We start from the raw sequence: 25,510 nt of genomic DNA, 5'->3' as shown, positions 1-25,510 counted from the left end.
TCGCCAGTGAAGAGCCCTTTTTGTCAGTCCTGTCTGGTCCAGCGACGGTGAGTTAATTGCCTACTGTTAGTGTTTTAACGACCGTTCCACAGGTGCATGTTCATTAATTGTTCATGGTGCATTTAACAAGCATGGGAAACAGTGTTTAAACCCTTTACAATGAAGATCTGTGAAGTTATTTGGATTTTTACAAATTATCCTTGAAAGACAGGGTCCTGAAAAAGGGGTGTTTCTTTTTTTGCTGAGTTTACTATATTAGACTATGATTATCCTAGATATCACTACAGCCAATGGATTTGGATACTGCTTTAAAGCAAATTTCTGCAGCATTAGTAAAGATGTGATCAATACTTGATGATTTCATTCCTATGCAGTTTGTAATAACTCTGGTAGGTTGACTGATAACCTGAACCAGGTTGCAGCTTTTTCTTGAGGGCAACTTGATGATATTATTACATTAAGAAAAAATATTACATTAAGAAAAAAAGAAAATGCAACATGTAATGTGTTGGTTCTGTGTTTCATGAGCTGAAATAAAAGATCCTAGAAATGTTTCATATGCACATAAGCTTATTTCTCTCAAATTTTGTGCAAACATTTTACATCCCACATCTTCTTTGCCAAGATAATCCATCTTCCTGACAGGTGTGGCATATCAAGAAGCATGGTCATTACACAGGTGAACCTTGTGCCTGGGACAGTAAAATGACAAAAATGTGCAGTTTTGTCACACAACGCCACAGATGTCTCAAGTTGTGGGAGCGTGCAATTGACATGCATACTGCACGAATATCCACCAGAGCTGCTGCCAGAGAATGTAATGTTCATTTCCCTACCATAAGCCGCCTCCAATGTCGTTTTAGACAATTTGGCAGTGCATCCAACCAGCCTCACAACACCAGACCATGTGTATGGCCTTGTGTGGGCGAGCAGTTTGCTGATGTCAACGTTGTGAACAGAGTGGCTCATGGTGGCGGTGGGGTTACGTATGGGCAGGCATAAGCTAGGGACAACGAACACAATTGCGTTTTATCGATGGCAATTTGAATACACAGAAATACCGTGACAAGATCCTGAGGCCCATTGTAAGGACCATTTTTTCCTAAGCTATCTGACCACCAGATGCATATCTGTATTCCCAGTCATGTGAAATCCATAGCAAGGCAGTAATTCATTCATTTCAATTGACTGATTTCCTCATATGAACTGTAAGTAAGTAAAATCTTTGAAATTGTTGCAGGTTGCGTTTATATTTTTATTCGGTATAATTCAACAGTATTTAACATGAGATCCTCTCTAAGCTTCACAGGAATGTGGATCTGAATATAGACTGCAACACTGCCTCCATTGGCATTTCTGTCTTTTCTGTAGAAGTTATAACCATGTATTGCTACCACTGTATCAAAGGTATTATCTAAGCGAGTTCCAGAGAATGTCATCTATTACCAGTGGTGTAAAGTACTTAAGTAAAAATACTTTAAAGTACTACTAAAGTAGATTTTTTTTGGCTTCTGATTGACTCAAATGATGTCAATTAGCCATGTGAGGTGTACCTGTGGATGTATTTCAAGGCCTACCTTCAAACTCAGTGCCTCTTTGCTTGACATCATGGGAAAATCAAAAGAAATCAGCCAAGACCTCAGGAAAAAAATTGTAGACCTCCACAAGTCTGGTTCATCCTTGGGAGCAATTTCCAAATGCCTGAAGGTACCATGTTCATCTGTACAAACAATAGTACGCAAGTATAAACACCATGGGACCACGCAGCCGTCATACCACTCAGGAAGGAGACACCTTCTGTTTCCTAGAGATGAACGTACTTTGGTGCGAAAAGTGCAAATCAATCCCAGAACAACAGCAGAGGACCTTGTGAAGACGCTGGAGGAAACAGGTACAAAAGTATCTATATCCACAGTAAAACGAGTCCTATATCGACAACCTGAAAGGCTGCTCAGCAATGAAGAAACCACTGCTCCAAAACCGCCATAAAAAAGCCAGACTACGGTTTGCAACTGCACATGGGGACAAAGATCTTACTTTTTCGAGAAATGTCCTCTGGTCTGATGAAACAAAAATAGAACTGTTCGGCCATAACGACCATCATTATGTTTGGAGCAAAAAGGGGGATGCTTGCAAGCCGAAGAACACCATCCCAACCGTGAAGCACGGGGGTGGCAGCATCATGTTGTGGGGGTGCTTTGCTGCAGGAGGGACTGGTGCACTTCACAAAATAGATGGCATCATGAGGTAGGAAAATACGTGGATATATTGAAGCAACATCTCAAGACATAAGTCAGGAAGTTAAAGCTTGGTCGCAAATGGGTCTTCCAAAAATTGACAATGACCCTAAGCATACTTCAAAAGTTGTGGCAAAATGGACAAAGGCAAGGTACTGGAGTGGCCATCACAAAGCCCTGACCTCAATCCTGTAGAAATTTTGTGGGCAGAACTGAAAAAGTGTGTGTGAGCATGGAGGCCTGCAAACCTGACTCAGTTACACCAGCTCTGTCAGGAGGAATGGGCCAAAATTCACCCAAATAATTGTGGGATGCTTGTGGAAGGCTACCTGACACGTTTAACCCAAGTTACACAATTTAAAGCCAATGCTACCAAATACTAATTGAGTGTAACGTAAACTTCTGACCCACTGGGAATGTGATGAAAGAATTAAAGCTGAAATAAATCACTCTACACTATTATTCTGACATTTCACATTCTTAAAATAAAGTGGTGATCCTAACTGACCTAAGACAGGGAATTTTTACTAGGATTAAATGTCAGGAATTGTGAAAAACGAAGTTTAAATGTATTTGGCTAAGGTGTATGCACACTTCCGAATTCAACTGTATGTTAATGTGGGCTATTTTTTGCACTTTTCTGGGATGCTTGATTGTTTTTATTGCTTTACTGGGAAACTTAGCAGAAGTAAACATGCTCATGTTAGTTATGTTTGAGCTGATATTGCAGGGTGAGCTACACTCAGTGGACTTCCTACTAGGGCACACCGCCTCAGTGCTGACAGTATAACTCAGGTTCATAGGCAGATGATTACTGCATACAATAGCTTTAGAATCAAGAGGCATTTAGTGTCTGCCAAAGCCCCTGGGATAATGTACATTTGTTGCAGCATTATGACAACTCAGCAACACAATGGTAGGGATTAACAGAGCTGGTCTTGAGTCATTGTCTCAATGCAGCCTTGAAATGTGTGGAGTCCAGGAGACAAGATGATTTGGATGGACTCAGTCACTCATGTACAGCATTCTCGGTTTCCAGAAGGTGTCAAAGTTATCTATAAAAGTGATTCCAACAGAGCTACAGTAATCTTTTAGCCAGGTGTGTAATGCCAGTAGCATGCTAAATATTTCACACCGTAGCCCAACGATGGTACCGGACCTGAAATAATTGTCCGCTTCTTGGAATCTTTCAGTACTAGAATAAGTTCTTCATAATCCATTTTCAGAAGTTCCGAGCTAGCACTCCTAATGTCGTTTGACCCCACATGGACGACGACAGCATCAGCTCCCGGCATCTGTCATAGAACGGTCGGAAGCAGCCTTGTAATGCCCTGTACTTGTGCTCCAGGATAGCATAGGGTTTTTGCGCCGGGAACCAAGATGTTTCTTACAATAGAACAGCCGATGACAACATCTGGTGCAATGGCTGAGGAGGTCCAGCCGTTCTTTGACCTCAAGTGGTTTCGCTTTATAAACACATTTGATTGATTGAAATTTGATCGGTTATATTAAAAGGCGTAATGTGTAGCTTTGTGGGCGACCCGACCAAATTCACATAGAAATGTGAGTTATAGATCCGTCATTCTGATAAGCGGTAGATCCGTTCTATGTGCGATATTTCGATGCTCCCCGGCTTCAAATAGCTAAAAATACTATATTTTTGGTAATTGAAAATATATTTCACAGCGGTTTAGATTGCACAATGACTCTACATTAGTTGTTTTGTCACAAACTCAAATAATGGAAACAGAATTTTAGCAACCAGGCAATGGTGGAGGGATTTCTGCATATTGCACCACTAAAAGCATATGGCTGCTCATACATGCCTCAGTACGAGGTAACAGCTCTTCCACAGCTCCTTGCCCAGGTAGGTGGTGCCTGCTCTGTAGAGTAAGGGGCCCTCTTTAGTGCTGGAGGAGTCTCCGGCACCCACCAAGGCTGTCTGGGGGGCCAGAGTCACATCCATGGGGTCCTCCCAGTGGACCAAAGAATACAGGCGGATGACCACTTCAGAAACCTACAGAGACACACAGCGTCAATAAACAATTCTATCATTTGTCTATTACTCATTGTTATACGTGTTGAGCATATACACTACCATTAAAAGTTTGGGGTCACTTAGAAATGTCCTTGTTTTTGAAAGAAAAAAAATCAGCTTGTCTATTAAAATAACATGAAATTGATCAGAAATACGGTGTAGACATTGTTCATGTTGTAAATGACTATTTTAGCTGTACACGGCACATTTTTATATGGAATATCTACCTAGGCCCATTATCAGCAACCATCACTCCTGTGTTCCAATGGCACGTTGTGTTAGCTAATCCAAGTTTATCATTTTAAAAGGCTAATTGATCATTAGAAAACCCTTTTGCAATTATGTTAGCACAGCTGAAAACTGTTGTCCTGATTAAAGAAGCAATAAAACTGGCCTTCTTTAGACTGGAGCATCAGCATTTGTGGGTTCGATTACAGGCTCAAAATGGCCAGAAACAAAGAACTTGCTTCTGAAACTCAGTCTATTCCATACGAGAAATTGCCAAGAAACTGAAGATCACGTACAACGCTGTGTACTACTCCCTTCATAGAACAGCGCAAATTGGCTATAACCAGAATAGAAAGAGGAGTGGGAGGCCTCTTTGCACAACTGAGCAAGAGGACAAGTACATTAGAGTGTCTAGTTTGGGAAACAGACGCCTCACAAGTCCTCAACTGGCAGCTTCATTAAATAGCATCCGCAAAACACCAACAGTGAAGAGGCGACTCCGGGATGCTGGCCTTCTAGGCAGAGTTCCTCGGTGTTCTTTTGCCAATCTTAATCTTTTATTTTTATTGTACAGTCTGAGATATGGCTTTTTCTTTGGAACTCTGCTTTGAATGCCAGCATGCTGGCGATGCCTCTTCACTGTTCTGTGAAGGGAGTAGTACACAGCATTGTACAAGATCTTCAGTTTCTTGGCAATTTCTCGCATGGAACAGCCTTCATTTCTCAGAACAAGAATAGACTGGCGAGTTTCAGAAGAAAGTTATTTGTTTCTGGCCCAATTGAGCCTGTAATCAAACCCTCAAATGCTGATTCTCCAGATAGTCAACTAGTCTAAAGAAGGCCAGTGTTATTGCTTCTTTAATCAGGACAACAGTTTTCAGCTGTGCTAACATAATTGCAAAAGGGTTTTCTAATGATCAATTAGCCTTTTAAAATGATAAACTTGGATTAGCTAACACAACGTGCCATTGGAACAGGAGTGATGTTTGCTGATAACGGGCCTCTGTACGCCTATGTAGATATTCCATTAAATATCTGCCGTTTCCAGCTATAATAGTCATTTACAACATTAACAATGTCTACACTGTATTTCTGATCAATTTGATGTTATTTTAAATGGACCAAAAAAAAAAAAATGTGTTTTTCTTTAAAAAACAAGGACATTTCTAAGTGACCCCAAACTTTTGAATGGTAGTGTATACTGTAGAACACATATGGTTGAGCTGGTGATGTCTACTGATGCATATTAGCACTCCATCAGATCTAATCCATAATTGATGACGGTTAAGTGCCTATTGTAATTTGATTCCAATCAAATTTATACTTCACTTCTTGAGCATAAATCAGTATCCAGGCATTTTTCAACATGACATTTGTCTTTCATTTACATGACAGAGCCTGAGAAATGATGTTAGTGTGCAGGCCTAGCTAGATATCGGTGTTCCTCACCTCACAGTGAGACTCCTGGGAGACAAACTTAGTGAGGGCTAGTTTCTCCATGGTGGCGTCGGTCAGCACCGAGGGGTAAGGAGGCTCCCTGCACCCCTTAATCATGGCCGACTTCAGGGCTGCCAGGAACCAGCTGAAGGATAGAGAGAGAAGGAAAAAGAGCATACTGGATTAGAAAAGAGAGGGAGGGATAAAGAGTGATTTCTTCTACTGGTCTCCTCTCCTTCATCCATACTGATATGAAAACATGATCTAAGTGAGGGCATGCCAACTAGGAACTTGATTTCTCAGTCCAGCCCTTTAGTGTCCATGCATTTGGAAGAAAGGAAATGGGAGAGGAAGCCACCTTAGACTATAAAGATGCCCCCAGGGAGAAGGGGAGAGCAGGGCAGAGGAGAGGAAGCACTCACATAGTCAACGAGGAGTCGGATGTGTCCAGGAGAAACTGGCGTCTTCGGTTTGTGCAGACCAGCGTGACCGTCTGCTGGTCCACGCCCACCTGAGAGACGGACAGGGACAATATCACAGCACAACTTAGTGGAATGGACATTGACAACTCTTCCTTCTTGTCGTTTTCCCCTCCATCAGCTTTTTAGGTGATGGTCGTGAAGCAAATGTGCTATATAAAACCAACTTTTTAACAATTTTCATAAAAATTAAGGTTTCCTTCATTCACTTCCCTTAAACAGCCCAAAGTGCTTCATAGCCTAAAATGATATGGTGGCATCCACACAATCTGGAAAATCAATTCCATTACATAACTGTAGCCCATGAAATAAGAATTGGGCTTTCACTTTCTTAAATTCCAGCCGCTGCACATTTGTCCATACACCGACAATTTTCATTTGCACATGTTGAAGCTGAATGACAGAGTCACAGGGACAATGGCTTTCAAAATGGCTGCGTGAATGTCGGCCATGTTGGAATTCACATTCACAACAACTAGAACGACCTGAACCTAGTAAACTCATGAACCATCTGACCTCGTGAACCTTGTAATTTAAGGATCCTGCGTGACCCTGAAGTTAAACATTGACCAAGACAACCTTCAAGCTAACCTTGAAGAAAACCTATTGCGCCCTTGCAGAAAAGACAACCATGTGACACTACAAGAAACCAGTCACAGACAATCTTGACAGTAGACAACATATCCCAGCAGTATAGACAACTCACAGAGACATAGTCCAACTCATTGTAAGAGATGGCGTCCTCCACTGTATAGGGCTTTTCTGCTGCACCTGAAAGAGCGAGAGAAAGGGAGCGCGAGAGATACAGCATGACAAGCAAAGTCAAAAGCCACCACCAAATGTTAATCTAATACATTTACATTTTGGTCATTTAGCAGATGCTCTTATTCAGAACAACTTACAGTAAGTAGTGAGTGCATACATGTTTTTATTGTTCCCCCTGTGGGATTTGAACTCACAACCCATGCTCTACCAAGTGAGCCACGCGGAACACAGCATTAGAGAGCGAGAGAGAGTGAGACGGAAATAAAGAGTATCTGAGAGCGTGGTGAGCAGTAAACCCTCACCTTTCCTCAGCAGGTAGATGTAACAGTCAGTCAGTAGCAGGTAGAGAGGCTGCAGGTCTCCCTCCATGTGACCCGTGCTCATCCTCACCATCTGGGAACAGACAAAAATAACTAAAAGACTCAGGACTGCACCTTTTCATATACACTGCAAAGCATACTAATCCCACTGATTTACTTACCAATACCTTTGAAATCAATTTGTTTCAGATATAGTGTACAAATAAATAACACTTTCCTAATATTGCGTTGCACCCACCCTCTTTTGCCCTCAGAACAGCCTCAATTCATCGGGGCATGGTCTCTACAAGGTGTCGAAACATCTACATGGATGCTGGCTCATGTTGACTCCAATGCTTCAAGTTAGCTGGATGTCCTTTGGGTGGTGGGCCATTCTTGATTCACACGGGAAACTGTTGAGCGTGAAAAACCCAGCAGCGTTGCAGTTCTTGACACAAACCGGTGTGTCTGGCACCTGCTATCATATCCCGTTGTCTTACTCATTCACCTTCTAAAATGGCACACATACACAATCCATGTCTCAATAGTATCAAGCTTAAAAATCCTTCTTTAACCAGTCTCCTCCCCTTCATTAACTGAATTCGATTTAACAAGTGACATCAATTAGGGATCATCATTCACCTGGTCAGTCTACGTCATGGAAAGAGCAAGTGTTCTTAATGTTTTGAACACTAAATGTATGTGTATAAAGATTCATTCAGAGTAGAGATGGTTGGGAGGCCATGGCAGCATCCCGATTATCCATGCTTCTCCTAAAGTGTGTGCTTGCACACGCTCAGTCGTGGATTTAAATGCATTAGATTGAAGGAAAGCATTGGCTGGAGAGAATTTCCATCATTGTAAAATCCATAACGGGGAGTATTTAAATGCACACTTCAGAAGAAGACTGCTAGAACTGATAAGGCCCCGGGAATTGATGAGGAATTGAAAAGCTGTATGGTTGAGAAGCACCAGGCAAAAGGAGTGGTGAATAAGTCTGTCCCCACATCCGAATGACAAACTTACTGTAAATCGAGAAATTGTGTGACTAACCTGAACAAAAAGAAGAATACATTGTATTAATGAAACAAAGATAAATGACAAAGTATGATAGAAAAAAGCTTTGGTATAATGTAAATGAAATTTTGGGGCAGAAAGACTAATTCAACGGCATCTTTAATTGAATCAGATGGCTCATTTATCACAAAACCTTTTGATGTTGCCAATTACTTTATTGACTATTTCATTGGCAAAGTAGGAAAACTTAGGCATGAAATGCCAACAACTGTGAGCCATCATATTCATGCATAAAATACCAAACAATGAAGGGAAAGCATTGTAATTCAAAATTGTGTATTGTTAGTGTGGGTGAGGTGGAAAAGGTATTGTTGTCCATCAATAATGAGAAACCACTTGGTATTGACAACTTAGAATGGAAAGTTATTGAGGATGGTAGAGAACTATATCGCCACTCCTATTTGTCATTTTTTATTTGAGTCTGGAGAAGAAAAAAAATTGGCTTCCCTCCAGGTTCGAGGAAACAAAGTCATTCCGTTACCAAAGAATGGTAAAGCACCCTTTACTGGTTCTAACAGCCAACCAATCAGCTTGCTGTCGACGCTTATTCAACTTTTGGATACATTTTTTTGTTGTCCAGATACAATGCTATTTCTCTGTAAACAAATTAACAGACTTTTAGCATGCTTATAGAGATGGGCACTCAACATGTAATGCACTGACACAAATTACTTATAATTGGTTGAAAGAAATGTATAAAATGATTGTGGGAGCTGTACTGTTAGATTTCAGTGCAGCCTTTGATATTATTGACCATAAACTGTTAAAAACAACCTTGTGTTATGGCTTTTCAACCTCTGCCATATCGTAGATTCAGAGCCATCTGTCAAATAAAACAGAGAGGGTTTTCTTTAATGGAAGCTTCTCTAATGTTAACCATGTAAAGTGTGGTGTACCGCAGGGCAACTCTTGGCCCCCTACTCTTTTCTATTTTTATCCCTGACCTGACACTGGCATTAAAACAAAGCCTGTGTGTCTATGTATGCTGATGACTCAACCCAATATGCGTCGGGAACCACAGCTAGCGGAATCCCTGCAACCCTAAACAGAGAGTTGCAGTCAGTTTTAGAATAGATGGCTAGTAAGAAACTAGTTCTGAACATCTATAAAACTAAGAGCATTGTATTTGGTAGAAATTATTCCCGAAATTCTAGACATCTGAATCTGATAATGAATAAAGTGGCAGTTAAGCAAGTTGAGGAGACTAAATTACTTGGTGTTACCTTGGATTGTAAACTGTCAGTCAAAACATATTGATTTAATGGTTGTGAAGATGGGGAGAGGTCTGTTCATGATAAAGAAATGCTCTGTTTTGACACCACACGCCACAAAGCAAGTTCTGCAGGCTGTAGTTTTATCTTATCTCGATTATTGCCCAGTCAGGTGCTGAAAAGAAGGACCTAGAAAAACTGCATCTGGCCCAGAACAGAGTGGCACATCTGGCTCTTCAATATAATGTGAGGGCTATTACCAATACTAGGGCTGTCCCAGACAACAACAAAAAATTAAATATTGGTCGACCGAGAGTTAATCGGTCAACATTTGCAATTGTGTACTTTTCCATATATAGACACACCCTATGTGTTTGAATAAAATCAACTATATGCAAATGTTTGTCACACGTTCCATGCTGAAGCTGCAACATCATTATAGCCATTTAATTTCTTACTTGTTTCTCTGAGTGAAAAGTTGTTACCAAAATAGCAAATTTTTTGTGGAAAAACATTCACTATTCCCTCCATCCTTGCTCTCTTTACATGAAACATGCATGCTCACAGATTCGGTAGGCTATTAATCACTCAAACTGGCAACAGAAGCAGGATCTGTCTTATTTCTGTAGATATTGTGGATGATTTCTAAAGCCAGGCACGCTTAACAGTTAGACTATTACTTATAGACCTTCTTAAGCTGGGGTATACTCGCTCTTAAATTTTCTTAGACAATTAAGCCAAGGGTGGTTTCCTCGTTTCCTCACTCTGCTGCTGCCTCAGCCGCATTGTTCTCAACACCAATACGCTGGTTAAGTTCGCTATTATGCACATAGCAACATATAGGGAAAGGCACAAATTTAATGGCGTACTGAAGATTATGTTTCAGAACCGCGAACAGCAACCGATATCCATCGCGGGAGAAAGCGTGTTTGTTATAAAATAATATTATATTTATTAGTGTTGCACCATTACTCGAACATAATATAATAATTTACAATTTCAGTACCACTCTTAGTGATGGACTGCGCCAACCCCGTGGCCGGAGCAATGGATTAGTCCACTGAGACAGGTGTGAATCAGACAGGTGTCTTGTGTACCACTTAAATCAATTTGTGACTAAAGAAATGTCGACCAACAGCCTATCGACCAAACAATCGACCGCCGACTAAATGGGTTCAGCCCTAATCAATACAACAGTATGCATATCAGTCTCTTGGCTAAAAGTAGAGGAGATACTGACTGCATCACTTCTTATTTTTTATAAAAAAACAGCGTGTTGGAAATTCCAAATTATTTGCATAGGCAACTTACACACAGCACTGACACACACACTTACCCACCAGGGGTCATTTCACAGTCCCCAAAACCATAACAAAATCAAGAAAATGTACAGGATGATTGCATGGAACTCCCTTCCATCAAAGATTCCTCAAGTGAACAGCAAGCCTGGTATCAAAAAACAGATAAAGAAACACCTCACAACGCCTCTTCCCTATTTGACATAGCTATTGTTTGTATATACTGATATGTAGGCTGTGTGAGACGTTTTAAATGTATGTATTTCTGTCCTATTTTTTTAAACCAAATCTCAATTTTTTTAAAGTAAATGGGTCCAGACACCTTTTGTGATTTCACATGTTTTTGAGAAACTATGGTGGCCCTGAAAAATCATGAACAAAGGCAAAAGAAAAATCTAAACAAACAAATGCAGTGCATTCGGAAAGTATTCAGACCCCTTCCCTTTTTACAAATTTTTTACATTACAGCCTTATTTTCTTTATCAATCTACACACAATACCCCATAATGACAAAGTGAAAACAGGTTTTTAGAAATGTTTGCACATTTATTTAAAAACACCTTATTTACAAAAGTATTCAGACCCTTTGCTATGAGACTCGAAACTGAGCTCAGGTGCATCCTGTTTCCATTGATCATCCCTGAGTTGTTTCTACAACTTGACTGGAGTTCACCTGTGGTAAATTCAATTAATTGGAAATTATTTAGAAACACACCTGTCTATAATAAGCTCCCACAGTTGACGGTGCATCTCAGAGCAAAAACCAAGCCATGAGGTCGAAGGAATTGTCCGTAGAGGTCCGAGACAGGATTGTGTCGAGGCACACACTTGGGGAAGGGTACCAAAAAAAATTCTGCAGCATTTAAGGTTCAAGAACACAGTGGCTTCCATTATTATTAAATGGAAGAAGTTTGGAACCACCAAGACTCTTCCTAGAGCTGGCCGCCCGGCCACACTGCGCAATCGGGAGAGAGGGGCCTTGGTCAGGGAAGTGACCAAGAACCCGATGGTCACTCTGACAGAGCTCCAGAGTACCTCTGTGGAGATGGGATAACCTTCCAGAAGGACAACCATCTCTGCAGCACTCCACCAATCAGGCCTTTATGGTAGAAAGGCCAGACGGAAGCCACACCTCAGTAAAAGGCACATGACAGCTCGCTTGCACCTAATGGACTCTCAGACCATGAGAAACAAGATTCTCTGGTCTGATGAAACCAAGATTAAACTCTTTGGCCTGAATAAAAAGGGTCAAGTCTGGAGGAAACCTGGCACCATGCCTACGGTGAAGCATGGTGGTGGCAGCATCATGCTGTGGGGATATTTTTCAGCGGCAGGGACTGGGAGACTAGTCAGGATCGAGGGAAAGAAGAACGGAGCAAAGTACAGAGAGATCCTTGATTAAAACCTGCTCCAGAGTGCTCAGAACAGGGCGAAGGTTGACCTAACAGGACAACAACCCTAAGCACACAGCCTTATTACACCCCCTCCACCCAACATAATATACTAGGCTTACCTTGAAGAGCTGCTCCTCGGTCTCTCTGAAGACGTGGATCATGAGCAGTAGCAGGTGATTGTTGTCCACCCTGAAACAGCCACACAATCAGAATTGCCCCAAAAAAGGCTTAACAGTTAATTATGTAATTTTGTGCACGACCCGACAGATTTCCGATAGAAATGCTTGTAATAGATCTGTCATTCTGATTGCTTCCCTTCAATAAGTTTAATTTGTTTCTTTTTACTTTCAGTTTTGTACATCAGACTCATACAGCTACAAAAACAAGTTAATTCGGCCAAGATAGATTATTTTGTTATTGAAAGATGGTACAATGATTCTCTACACTATACATTGCTTGTTATGTCACAAACTGAAATCAGGTGGACATTTAAGAAAAAAATATTTCCCAGATATTGTGCCTTTAAAAACCGCTAGTCGATGCCCGCCTTGCGGCAATCTAATTTGCATAATAACAAAAGCTAGAGCTGTGTTTGTCAGACAGTGAGACATCCCGAAAATCGGTGTTCTCACTAAAGTGTCTGTAGCGTCTGAATGGTTTGGCCTACAAACGAATCATCAGACCACTCTACGGGAAGATGAGACTCTCACGAACACGATGGTGTTCTCCGTTTCGTTATACGGCCAAAAGCGCCACGGAACTCGACTCAAGTTGGTACCGCTTATCGGCCAACTTCTGTCTGTTGCGTCCTAACAGTTTGAGCTACACACTAATATGACCCCTCTATAAAAAGGTTAGACTCTCACTAGCACGTACATGTCGGAAAATGAAGGTATAAACCGAGTGTACAAAATATTAGGAACACATTCCTAATATTGAGTTGAACCCCTTTTGCCCTTAGAATTTACTCAATTCGTCAGTGCATGGACTCCTGTGGTGGCTAATTTCTGCATTTCCAAATGAGGAGAGTTACAAACTTCACACACAAGTCAGAGTTATACTTAAAACTACATCTTTAACCTCTCTAGGGTAGGGGGCAGTATATTCACATCCGGATAAAAAACGTACCCGATTTAATCTGGTTATTACTACTGCCCAGAAACTAGAATATGCATATAATTGTTTGATTTGAATAGAAAACACCCTAAAGTTTCTAAAACTGTTTGAATGGTGTCTGTTAGTATAACAGAACTCATATGGCAGGCAAAAACCTGAGAAGATTCTGTACAGGAAGTGCCCTCTCTGACCATTTCTTGGCCTTCTACACTCTCTTTATTGAAAACAAAGGATCTCTGCTGTAACGTGACACTTCCTACGGCTCCCATAGGCTCTCAGACGGCGCCAGAACGTTGAATGATGACTTTGCAGCCCATGGCTGAAAAACAGTAGCGCATTTGGTAAGTGGTCGATCTGAGAACAATGAGACGGGTGCGCGCGTGCACGTGAAGAGGCCATTTTCAACTTTGAGTCTTTGAACGAAAACAGGGTTTCCCGGTCGGAATATTATTGCTTTTTTTACGAGAAAAAACGCATAAAAATTGATTTCAAACAGCGTTTGACATGCTTCGAAGTACGGTAATGGAATATTTAGAATGTTTTTGTCACGATACGCGTCCGCGCGTCACCCTTTGGATTGTGTCTTGAACACAAGAACAAAACAGAGGATATTTAAACATAACTATGGATTATTTTGAACCAAAACAACATTTGTGGATGAAGTAGAAGTCCTGGGAGTGCATTCTGACAAAGAACAGCAAAGGTAATCCAATCTTTCTTATAGTAAATCTGAGTTTGGTGAGTGCCAAACTTGGTGGGTGTCAAAATAGCTAGCCCGTGATGGCGAGCTATCTACTCAGAATATTGCAAAATGTGCTTTTGCCGAAAAGCTATTTTAAAATCGGACACCGCGATTGCATAAAGGAGTTCTGTATCTATAATCCTTAAAATAATTATGTTTTTTGTGAACGTTTATTGTGAGTAATTTAGTAAATTCTCCAGAAGTGTTCGGTGGGAATGCTAGTTCTGAACGTCACATGCTAATGTAAAAAGCTGGTTTTTGATATAAATATGAACTTGATTGAACAAAACATGCATGTATTGTATAACATAATGTCCTAGGAGTGTCATCTGATGAAGATCATCAAAGGTTAGTGCTGCATTTAGCTGTGGTTTTGGTTTTTGTGACATTATATGCTAGCTTGAAAAATGGGTGTCTATTTCTGGCTGGGTACTCTGCTGACATAATCTAATGTTTTGCTTTCGTTGTAAAGCCTTTTTGAAATCGGACAGTGTGGTTAGATTAACGAGAGTCTTTAAAATGGTGTAAAATAGTCATATGTTTGAGAAGGTATTTGAATATCGCGCCACGGGATTCCACTGGCTGTTGAGTAGGTGGGACGATTTCGTCCCACATACCCTAGAGGTTAATAATTAAGATGCTTTTGCAAAAGCACTTGACTTTTAATGAAGCGCTATCTCTAATGAACCATTGAAAAGTGATTACACAAAAGTACAAGGATCTTTTATACCCAAGATCCACCCCTCTCAACGTACATGACGAACAACAGATCTTAGGAACAGTTCACGAAGGTTACGTTTTGTATGAAAGATATCTATAAAGCATAGCAGACAGCAACTGCTGTATCAACAGTGTTCATTGTATAGACCAGTATCTGGTCCTCCTACCCCAAACTGGAACCGTCTCTCCCTGGTAGGGTATAGAACAGAACCATTAGCTCATCCAATGGCATAAATCAATTGACAACTCTAGATACTCCCATCTCAAGTAAACCCCCTCTTGACTCCACTCCTGGACAAGCTCACTGAGGGGAGTGACTTGCGCACAGACATTGTGGAGACAAGTAATTGGTTTCCCATTAATCACGCCATCCCTTCACATGGTTTAACAATACATTCACACATGACAAGTATCTCACATAAGCATATTATGCAAATAAAACATCTTAATTATCCATGTTACCCAACTAACTCTGATTCATCCACCACACTCCACAAGGTGTCGAAAGCGTACTACCATACCCTGTTCAAAGAAACAAACCGTTGGTCTTGTCCATTCACCCTCTGAATAGCACACATACTTCCAGTTCCTCTGTGTCCAAATCACTAAAGACTTAAAAATGGTCCAAGCACACACGTACAGAAGGCGCGTCAGCGCCTCCTTCCCCTCAGGAGGCTGAAAAGGTTTGGCATGGGCCCTTAAATCCTCTAAAACTTCTACAGCAGTACCATTGAGAGCATCTTGACTGGCTGCATCACTGCCTGGTATGGTGCTAGAGGGTGGTGCGGACAGCCCAGTACATCACTGGGGCCGAGCTCCTGCCATCCAGGACATGTAAAATGCATTCGGAAAGTATTCAGACCCCTTCACTTTTTCCACTTTGTTACATTACAGGCTTATTCTAAAAATGATTAAAGAATAAATAATCCCCATCAATCGACACACAATACTCCATAATGACAAAACAAAAACAGGTCTAGACATTTTGCTAATTTATTAAAAATAATAAACTGAAATATCATAATTACATAAGTATTGAGACCCTTTATACAGTACTTTGTTGAAACACCTTTGGCAGCGATTATAGATCCTCTCAAGCTCTGTCAGGTTGGATGGGAAGCGTCGCCCCACAGCTACTTTCAGGTCTCACCAGAGATGTTCAATCAGGTTCAAGTTTGGGCTATGGCTGGGCCACTCAAGGACATTCAGAGACTCCCAAAGACGTTCCTGCATTGTCTTGGCTGTGTGCTTAGGGTCGTTGTCCTGTTGGAAGGTGAACTTTTGCCACAGTATGAGGTCCTGAGTGCTCTGGAGCAGGTTTTCATGAAGGGTCTCTCTGTACTTTGCTCTGTTCATCTTTCCCTCGATCCTGAATAGTCTCCCAGTCCCTGCTGCTGAAAAACAATCCCCACAAGATGATGCTGCCACCACTAAGCTTCACCAAAGGGATGGTATTGGCCAGGTGATGAGCAGTGCCTGGTTTCCTCCAGACGTGACGCTTGGTATTCAGGCCAAAGAGTTCAATCTTGGTTGTATCAGACCAGAGAATCTTGTTTCTCATGGTCTGAGAGTCCATTAGGTGCCTTTTGGCAAACTCCAAGCGAGCTACCATGTGCCTTTTACGAAGGAGTGTCTTCCGTCTGGCCACTACCATAAAAGGCCTGCTTGGTGGAGTGCTGCAGAAATGGTTGTCCTTCTGGAAGGTTCTCCCATCTCCACAGAGGAACTCCGGAGCTCTGTCAGTGACCATCGGGCTCTTGGTCACCTCCCTGACCAAGGCCCTTCTCACCCGATTGCTCCGTTTGGCCAGGCTGTCAGCTCTTGGAAGAGTCTTGGTGGTTCTAAACTTCTTCCATTTAAAAATGATGGAGGCCACTGTGTTCTTGGGGACCTTCAATGCTGCATAAAATGTGTTGGTACCCTTCCTCAGATCTATGTCTTGACACAATCCTGTCTCAGAGTACTACAGACAATTTCTTTGACCTCAAGGGTTGGTTTTTGCTCTGACATGCACTGTCAACTGTGGGACCTTATATAGACAGGTGTGCCTTTCCAAATCATTTACATTTTAGATTTTAATCATTTAGCAGACGCTCTTATCCAGAGCGACTTACAGTAGTGAATGCATACATTTCATACATTTTTTTTTCTGTGCTGGCCCCCCGTGGGAATCGAACCCACAACCCTGGCGTTGCAAACACCATGCGTTGCAAACACCATGCTCTACCAACTGAGCTACAGGGAAGGCAAAATTATTTAGACATTTTACATTTTCTCCATCTAGTTAGTATTAGGGACACATGTAAACGAAGGTAGCTAGCCAGGTCAGAGTTTATTTTATTTATTTATTTTTATTGAATTTACCACAGATGGACTCCAATCAAGTTGTAGAAACATCTCAGGGATGATCAATTGAAAAAGGATGCGCCTGAACTCAATTTCAAGTCTCATAGCAAAGGGGCTGAATACTTTTGTTTTGCAAACATTTCTAAAAACCTGTTTTCACTGTCATTATGGGGTATTGTGTGTAGATTAAATAAATAAATCCTCATCAATAGATTTTAGAATAAGGCTGTAATGTAACAAAATGTGGACAAAGTGAAGGGGTCTGAATACTTTCTGAATGCACTCTATGTCAGACGGTGTAGAAGGAAGGCCTGGAAAATCGTTCAAGACTCCAACCACCCAAGCCATAGACTATTCTCTCTGCTTCCGCACGGCAAGCAGTACCGGCGCATCAAGTCTAACACCAACAGGCTCTTGAAAAGCTTTCTTCCCAAGCAATAAGACTGATAAATAGCTAACAAAACAGCTACACAGACTGAGTTAACCTTGTATCTTTATTGACCTTTTATTTTTTTACACTGTCTATATGCACACTGACAGGCCCTACACTCACTCCATCATCTGCTCACTCACACATATGTACATTTATAATGACTCTACACACACACACACTCACATACAAGCTGCAGCTACTCTGTTCATCTTATATCCTTTTGCCTAGTCACCTTACCCCTATACATACTGTATCTACCCTCCATCACTCCAGTATCCGGTGTAGGCTGTCATTGTAAATAATAAATTGTTCTTAACTGACTTGCCTAGTTCAAAAAAGGTGACAGACAGACAGACAGGACAGACCCTGTACCTTGTAAATATGCTATTGGAACTTTAGCATGTATATAGTATGCTTACTTAGTTATTGTGTTCTTCATATTTCTTATTCATTGTGTGTTTTACTAGTATTACATTATTATTGATTATTGCACTGTTGGGTTTTGAGTTTGCAAGAAAGGCATTTCACTGTACTTGAAACATACACAGTCCATGTCTCAAGTCCTAAAAACGCTTCTTTAACCTGTCTCCTCCCCGTTCATCTACACTGATTGAAGTGGATCATAGCTTTCACATGGATTCCCCAGGTCAAGAGCAATGTTACTCAGTGTATTATGGAAGTAGTTTAGAGCCCAAAACAATTGGTTAAATATGGGTAAAATGTTTTATTATTTCTTCTTTTTTTTTTATTTTTATAATCGCTCAGATATAGGACAGACACTTAAAAGTGTATGAATCTATTATTCAATGTGTTTCTATGGGCTAATAGCATTAAGGCCAAATGGATTCTAAAATTCTAAATAAAATAGCTCAATGATCCTTGGTATGACCATCTTAAAACAATTATATATGTTAGCAGTGTAGAACGTCCCCCCCCCCCCAAGTTAGGCAATGTTTAAAAAGGTTCCATTCATTGTTCACCCAAACATGTGTAATTAATCTCCCAACTCACTTGAATTCTGCAGAATGGGAGCTTTCTGTTGGACTGAGCCTGTCCTCTTCAGTTTCTCCAGCAGGCAATCCATTCTCAACCACCACTGCCTCCTCTAAGAAGGGGTCCTGTCCTGGTGGTGCCTCTGCCTCTCTCTCATCTTCATGGCCACCAGGAAGAGCCTGCGGCTGGCCATGCCCTGCAGTGTCATGGTGGCCACCACGCGTGGCAGCAGCATCTGGACTGTCGGGGATAAAGCAGTAAAAGTCTGCAGGGGCCGGAGGGGCCTGCAGGAAGCTGGGGCTCGGGGCCAGAGCAGGGCGCAGCAGGAGGGGGGCCACGGCTTCCGGGTCAGGCGGCTCAATAATGGGATCCCCTCGAAAGGGCTGCTGCCCCGGGGACTGGGAGTTGGCTTCAGGGCTGCCAGAGGAGGAGCTTCTGGGGAGGGAACTCTGATGGGTCTTCTCCGCCTCCTCCCCCTTATCTTCTTCCTCTCTGTCTGGTCGCCACCACGCCTGCCCCCCGTCCAGAGCTCCATTGAGTCGGTCCATAACGTCACGTAGGGGCTGGCCCACACTGTCCATGGAGGTGTCAGTCATTTCCGGCAGCCGCAGGAGACCCTCTGACTCATCCTCCTCCTGGCCTTCCTCCTCCCCCATCCCTCTCCTGCTCCTTCTCCTCGCCGTCTCGGCTCCTGAGCCCTGCGGCGGCCCCGCAGAGGGGCTACAGGAGTCTCCATCCAGCCCCTCTCCCCCTCTCGCCTGGGTTCTGTCCTCTACCTCCGCTTGCTCGGAGCCCGCTGTGTTCTGTTCACTGCTCACCGTTGAGTCACTGGAGCCCTTCACGACATGGCGCTTCTTAGCTGGCTTCCTTCGTCTGGCCATCCTGGTGGAAAGGAAAGCAGTATGTCATAATAGTTAGTCCATGTGTACTCCTCCTAGGTCCATATGAATTCCTAACATTTCACTAGCCAAAAAGCTAGGGAACTTGCTGACCTGTATGAGTGTGCCAATAAATGAGGGCTTTGCTTGATCTGATAACCTCGATGTCTGTGAGCTAAAATGAAGATTGAATCCAAATGGCATGTTCCATAACTCCAAGCTCTGTGTGTTGAGGCTGAGAAAAAGTGTGGGCAACATAAACTTGATAACCAGTTAGTGGCTAAGCAGCTAACTTGCCTAAATCTTATGTAGTTTTACCCATAGAGGCTAATGTTAGGAGTGTGTGTTGTACCTGATAACCTCCAGCTCGTTGCTGGTGCTCTCCGTGTCGTCCACGGTGGTGGTGGTGTCGTGGGGGTGGCGGAGGGCAGTGTGGACGGGGGTGATGTCGGCCGAGGTGTTGGTGTCCGAGTCCTCGTTGAAGGGGTTGTGTCTGGTGGGGCTGCGGGGCGGGGAAGTTCCCCTCACTGGGATGATGGCAGCCCGGAGAATCACAGAGTCTTTGAAGACCGTCTGAGGGTCTGAGGCGCTGGAGCGAGGACAGATAACCGGGTCGGTGAGGTCACCCTCTGTGGCAGGATGGGGAGAGGAACACACACAGTAAACAAAATAGCAGAACAATCACACATACAGTATGCTACAGATACTGTACACATTCTGGATCCAAATAATGAGAATGGATACCGGTGGTGCTTTGGCTGGGACAGGGAAGAGGGCACGCAACCACACATTTCCCACAGGATGCACAGGACAAAGACAGGCAGGCAGAAAAAAAAGACAAGCTTGTTGAGTGACACAGGCATTGGTGAAACTATGTCAAATGAATGCAGTGACAGTGCTATAGTACATGCTACAGTTGGTGACAAAAGCTTTGAAGGCAGAGTTGAACCTAGAACAAAGCCATGCAATCCAATGGTTCCAATGAGAAAGAGGATATTCCACATATATGCCGGCAGACACCAAACAGAGTGAGTACCAGCTACATCAGGCATTGCAGTTCTCTAGTATTATTCCACATCAATGCTGCGTAAGCTTCAAGATCACGTCTTGTAAAACAAACATGTTGCGTGGTTCATTAAAACATGATAGACAACATTAACAATTCACCAGTGCATAGAAATGTCTGCTTAGAAAATAATTTACCTGGCAATAAAAATCGTATGAAAATGTTGGCAATAGTGCCACATATTTCATTGCATAAAGGTGAGAAAGAAATGCTAGGCATCATTATGCAATTCATCCCTTAATACTCTACACATGTAATGATATTGAGGACAATTGACGTTTGATTCAGTAGTGTCTTAAGTGTAAAAGCACAGCAACAGTGGATTTTAATATCCTTACAAATCCATCTAGCCTACTTCCCAATAAACTAAAGTGCATAAAACAGAAGCCCCTTCATTGATTTCTCTACCATTTCCCTCTCAGCATTGATATTGCAATTAAGATACTCCAATTAAACCACTGACTACACAGAGGACCAGAATGCATTGAGCACACACTGTGGGATGGAGGACATGCATGATGCTGTGAGCGGGGAGGAAAGGAGGGGTAATCATGTCCCACCTTCCCAGTCTGCAGTTGGCTGCAACACGGGGAAGATGTCACCGAAATCATAATCTAAAAAGGAGGGATAAGACTCAACGTTAGAACGGGAAGGCCCGAGACAGAGGTAGAAAATGTGACATATGAGAGAAATATGATACACTTGATGAGAACAGTTACTGGTATGGATAGGCAGAGAAAACTACAAATAAATGGGGGCTCAATGGTTTATGGAAAGTGACAGGAGATAAAGCATTCACACCCTGGAGTTCATATACTGTGCTATGTGATCAATGAAGAGCACTTCAATGTGAGTGCTAAGATACTATTTCTACATTAAAACCCATGAGCCACAAGTGTCTTCCTGATCGATCCAACTTCAGCATCAATACTTCATTACTTGACAAACCAGCCTATGAATTAGGCTAGTGACACAGCATAAGGCAGAGAAGAAAGGGGATGGAGAGTAAAGACAGAGGTGGAGAAGGAAAAAAGGAAAGAGATGGATAGGTGGAGCCCGACCTTCGCTGGACGGGGCGATGGCGCTGTCGTCCCACTCCAGGTTGGTAGAGGTGAGGGAGGTGAAGGAGAGCAGAGAAAGGCTGTCCGAGCTGGGAAGGCGCTCCTCAAAATCCAGCAGATTCTGGGGCTTGTAGTACTCCGGCATGTAGGGTGCCACATCCAAGTAAGGGACATCCTAACATCCAGAAAACAATTGGGGTTTGAGAGTATCCTTGACGCTACATTACACATCTCTTTTTGACTGAACTATTTATTAATTTTACACACAAACCATTATTATTTGGTTAAACCTGATGGTACTTTTCTTATTGTCTTACAATAAAGCCTGAACTGTTGGACTTTTGTAAATGAAGTGTACTAATATGAATTACAATTGTTTTAAAGCACTGTCTAATAACTGACCAACTCCAGATCAAAGCGAATGAACTCCAGTCCCGAAACCAACGTGAGGAAGAGTGTGAGGTGATCATGGCTGCACACCAATGCATTTCTGGGAAGAGATTCAAAGCAGATGGTTAATTTACAATAAGGGGACTAGTTATACGCATTAGCCATACAGACACACTTTCACACTCATATGCTGCTACTACTCTGTTCATCATTTTACTCTTATTAACTATCCTTATGCCTAGTCACTAAACCCTGCCTTTATGTAAAAAAAAATTAAATAAATAAATAAAAAGAAATGTCCGTTTTTCAGGACCTTGTTTTTCAAAGATAATTCGTAAAAATCCAAATAACTTCACAGATCTTCATAGTAAAGGGTTTAAACACTGTTTCCCATGCTTGTTCAATGAACCATAAACAATTAATGAATATGTACCTGTGGAACGGTCGTTAAGACACTAACAGCTTACAGACGGTAGGCAATTAAGGTCACACTTATGAAAACTTAGGACACTAAAGAGGCCTTTCTACTGATTCTGAAAAACACCAAAAGAAAGATGCCCAGGGTCCCTGCTCATCTGCGTGAACATGCCTTAGGCATGCTGCAAGGAGGCATGAGGACTGCAGATGTTGTTGTCCTTACACCACACAGTAAAGGTATCTGACCTCACTATAGGCTGTCTCGTTGTTGATCAAGCCTACCACTGTTGTGTCATCGGCAAACTTAATGATGGTGTTGGAGTCGTGCCTGGCCGTGCAGTCATGAATGAACAGGGAGTACAGGAGGGGGCTGAGCACGCACGCCTGAAGGGCCCCCGTGTTGAGGATCAGCGTGGCAGATGTGTTGTTACCTACCCTTACCACCTGGAGGCAGCCCATCAGAAAGTTCAGGATCCAGTTGCAGTCGGAGGTGTTTAGTCCCAAGGTCCATAGCTTAGTGATCAGCTTTGAGGGCACTATGGTGTTGAACGCTGAGCTGTAGTCAATGAATAGCATTCTCACATCGGTGTTCCTTTTTTCCAGGCGGGAAAGGGCAGTGTGGAGTGCAATAGAGATTGTATCATGTGTGGATCTGTTGGGGCAGTATGCAAACTGAGTGGGTCTAGGGTTTCTGGGATAATGGTGTTGATGTGACCCATGACCAACCTTTCAAAGTACTTCATGGCTACAGACGTGAGTGCTACGGGTCGGTGGTCATTTAGACAGGTTACCTTCGTGTTCTTGGGCACAGGGACTGTGGTGGTCTGCTTGAAACATGTTGGTATTACAGACAGGGAAAGGTTGAAAACGTCATTGAAGACACTTGCCAGTTGGTCAGCGCATGCTCGCAGTACACGTCCTGGTAATCCATCTGGCCCTGTGAATGTTGACCTGTTTAAAAAAGTCTTACATCGCCTGCGGAGAGCGTGATCACACAGTCATCCGGAAAAGCTGATGCTCTCATGCATGTTTCAGTGTTACTTGTCTCGAAGCGAGCAAAGAAGTAATTTAGCTCGTCTGGTTGGCTCGTGTCACTGGGCAGCTCTTGGCTGTGCTTCCCTCTGTAGTCTAATAGTTCGTTAGCAAGCCATGAAACAACCCGACGAGCGTCGGAGCCGGTGTAGCACGATTCGATCTTAGTCCTGTATTGATGCTTTGACTGTTTGATGGTTCGTCGGAGGGCATAACAGGATTTCTTATAAGCTTCCGGGTTAGAGTCCCGCTCCTTGAAAGGGGCAGCTCTACCCTTTAGCTTAGTGCGGATGTTGCCTGTAATCCATGACTTCTGGTTGGGGTATGTACGTACAGTCACTGTGGGGACGACGTCAGCAATGCACTTATTGATGAAGCCAGTGACTGATGTGGTGTACTCCACAATGCCAACGGAAGAATCCCAGCACATATTCCAGTCTGTGCTAGCAAAACAGTCCTGTAACTTAGCATCTGAACACTTTTTTTTAATTGACCGAGTCACTGGTGCGTCTTGCTTGAATTGTTGCTTGTAAGCCGAAATCAGGATAGAGTTATGGTCAGATTTGCCAAATGGGGGGCGAGGGAGAGCTTTGTATGCATCTCTGTGTGTGGAGTAAAGGTGGTCTAGAGTTCTTTTTCCCTCTGATTACACATTTAACATGCTGGTAGAAATTAGGTAAAACAGATTTAAGTTACCCTGCATTAAAGTCCTCGGCCACTAGGAGTGCCGCCTCTGGATGAGCGTTTTCCTGTTTGCTTTTGGCTGTATACAGCTCATTGAGTGTGGTCTTAGTGCCAGCATCGGTTTGTGGTGGTAAATAGACAGCTACGAAGAATATAGATGAAAACTCTCGAGGTAGATAGTGTGGTCTACAGCTTATCATAAGATACTCTACCTCAGGGGAGCAAAACCTCAGGACTTCCTTAGATATCATGCACCAGCTTTTGTTTACAAATATACATAGACCACCCCTTGTCTTACCAGAGGCTGCTGTTCCATCCTGCCGATACAGTGTATAACCCGCAAGCTGTATGTTACTCATGTCGTCATTCAGCCACGACTCGGTGAAACATAAGATATTACAGTTTTTAATGTCCCGTTGGTAGGATATACGTGCTTGTAGTTCATCCACTTTATTATCCAGCAATTGTATGTTGGCCAATAGTACCGACGACGAAGGCAGATTAGCCACTCTTCGCCGGATCCTCACAAGGCACCCCGATCTCCTGCCGCGAAACCTCCGTCTCTTTCTCCTGTGAATGACAGGGATGAGGGCCTGTTCGCGTGTCTGGAGTAAATCCCTCTCGTCCGACTCATTAAAGAAAAATGATTCATCCAGTTCAATGTGAGTCATCGCTGTTCTGATGTCCAAAAGCTATTTTCGGTCATAAGAGACAGTAGAAGCAACATTATGTACAAAATAAGTTACAAACAATGCGAAAAAAGAAAAAAATTGCACGGTTGGTTAAGAGCCCATAAAAACAGCAGCCATCCCCTCCGGCACCATCATCTTTTGATTCGCTTCCAGAACTTGGTAGGGTTGTTTAGGTTCTCTGTGATTGCATTTAGATAGAAATCGAATTTAGACTTCCTGATCAATCCTGTACATTTATTTATTACAGCTCTGAAGGAGGCCCAGTCACAGGAGCATTTGTATGTCTAGCTTGAGCCCAAGAGACATTTATCTTTCTAATGAATTTGCCCAAGTTACCTGAAAACCCTTCCACTGATTCTAAATGTAGTCAAAGGGACATGCTGATCACAGATGGACAGAAATTTCATATAAAAACAGTCCCAGGCAGTGTCAACATCAGGAATCAGACATGCCAATATTAAAATGGTACAGATCATG

General features: G+C 42.6%; 1 protein-coding gene across 2 annotated transcripts in view; it reads right to left on the bottom strand.

Annotated features, from left to right (window-relative positions):
- The window catches only part of LOC106572009 (pleckstrin homology domain-containing family M member 2), a 43,260-nt gene that overhangs the window by 12,885 nt on the left and 4,865 nt on the right, over window positions 1-25,510 (bottom strand). The window contains exons 5-15 of one of the 2 annotated variants that reach the window (XM_014145701.2): window positions 22,221-22,308; window positions 21,819-21,993; window positions 21,318-21,371; window positions 20,044-20,320; window positions 18,832-19,695; window positions 12,583-12,652; window positions 7,487-7,577; window positions 7,126-7,190; window positions 6,363-6,451; window positions 5,953-6,085; window positions 4,064-4,254 (exon numbers count right to left, since the gene is read on the bottom strand). In XM_014145701.2, coding sequence (XP_014001176.1) covers window positions 4,064-4,254; window positions 5,953-6,085; window positions 6,363-6,451; window positions 7,126-7,190; window positions 7,487-7,577; window positions 12,583-12,652; window positions 18,832-19,695; window positions 20,044-20,320; window positions 21,318-21,371; window positions 21,819-21,993; window positions 22,221-22,308 — 2,097 coding nt within the window. The remainder of the gene's footprint in view (window positions 1-4,063; window positions 4,255-5,952; window positions 6,086-6,362; window positions 6,452-7,125; window positions 7,191-7,486; window positions 7,578-12,582; window positions 12,653-18,831; window positions 19,696-20,043; window positions 20,321-21,317; window positions 21,372-21,818; window positions 21,994-22,220; window positions 22,309-25,510) is intronic. The other variant, XM_014145702.2, reaches the window with a different exon arrangement.

Source organism: Salmo salar, chromosome ssa15, assembly GCF_905237065.1.
Source record: "Salmo salar chromosome ssa15, Ssal_v3.1, whole genome shotgun sequence".
Classification (NCBI taxonomy): Eukaryota; Metazoa; Chordata; class Actinopteri; order Salmoniformes; family Salmonidae; genus Salmo; species Salmo salar.
The sequence above is the reverse complement of the archived record's forward strand: the minus strand, read 5'-3'. Positions and strand labels throughout refer to the sequence as shown.